Source organism: Fulmarus glacialis, unplaced genomic scaffold (assembly GCF_000690835.1).
Source record: "Fulmarus glacialis isolate BGI_N327 unplaced genomic scaffold, ASM69083v1 scaffold40423, whole genome shotgun sequence".
Lineage (NCBI taxonomy): Eukaryota > Metazoa > Chordata > Aves > Procellariiformes > Procellariidae > Fulmarus > Fulmarus glacialis.
Window position 1 is genome coordinate 10293 of NW_009205684.1, and position 1268 is coordinate 11560.

Below are 1268 nucleotides of genomic sequence, written 5' to 3' on the forward strand. Positions count from 1 at the left end.
GCCTGATCTTCGTGCACAAAGGGTGGAAAAGAAAGAACTCTCATGGCTGAACAAAACTGGGATTGCTGGGACAAGCCTTCTCCTTATACCCTGTTTCCATTATGGCTCAATTATTGATGGCAGCAATCTATGTTCACAGTTGAAAGCCTGCTGGCAGCTGTCAGGATTGCAGATGAGTATCAATAAAAGCGAAGGGCTTTTAGTGCTGAGACAGAGAGTTTTCTTTCATGTTGGCCAGATTAGAAGATCACCCCAGGTCTCTCCCTGTTCTTTCCCTCTTCCTTTTCTAGTACATAAAATCCCTGGCGGTAGATCTTTAGGCACACCTATCTTAACCCTAGCTCCAGTTCTCCTTCTTGAAAGCAAGTTGCACGGCATCATTCACATCCTGCACTATATAAGATGCCTCCACCAGGCTGGGGTCAAAGCAGAAGTCCCGATGGCCATGGAACACCGTCTCCCTTGCGCACTCCTCCGTATTACTGGGAACATCTGCATTGTGGCGATAGACCCCAGTGCAGACCAGGATCGACTTGCAACTCTCCACTGAATTGTTGCAGTCCTTTCTCAGCTCGAGGGGATCCTCAGTTTGGGGATTGGCTGCCTGCAGGCTCCTCTTCATCCCAGCCTGGACCTGGTTCTGGTGAGCTGACTTGAGGTAGTTGTTGTAGAGGTTTGCTCCATAGATATCGGACATAGGGTTATCCCTGTATAAGGTCACAGTGTGAAACAGAAATGAGAAACTAGCCCATGCATCAATTTCTGGCTCTGGCAGACTGAGATTAAGGCAGCACTGAGGGAGGAAGGGGCACAAGATGTGTGCCAACATCAGAAGAACCACCCAGACTGGGCCAGTGAGTCCACCTACTGGTGTGTCCTGTTCAGCCGTGGTGAAGGCCACATGCTTCCCAAACATCTTTTAAAGGGGACAAGACACATCCAAAGCACCCATAGCAGTTTCAGCCATTACTGTAATGTATACCCTACGATCCCAAAGTGTTTGGCCTAACTGGGCTAATGGTGCTACATCTGGGTCTCTTAACTTTTTCTTTAATCCAGTCGTGCTACATGTACTCCGCATCCCACAGTAAGAGCTTTGCTAGGCTGACAGTGCCGCTCAAATTATTAAAAGCATAGGGTGCAAAAAGCTAGCAAGCCTCTGTTACAGGATGTGAGGCTCCAGAGATGCCATCAGGATTTCGGTATTCATTTTAGAAATCTCCAGTAAAAAAAACCCACTTAAGTCATTATGCAACTCCCTAAGGAAA

The 1268-nt window shown here is 47.6% G+C and overlaps 1 protein-coding gene across 1 annotated transcript in view; it reads right to left on the reverse strand.

Annotated features, from left to right (window-relative positions):
• Window positions 1-337: 337 nt before the first annotated feature.
• LOC104075087 (cat eye syndrome critical region protein 5-like) overlaps window positions 338-1268 on the reverse strand; it is a 4119-nt gene continuing 3188 nt past the window's right edge. Inside the window, 1 exon segment of the mRNA XM_009575462.1 lies at window positions 338-707. Within this exon segment, the coding sequence (XP_009573757.1) occupies window positions 338-707 (370 nt within the window).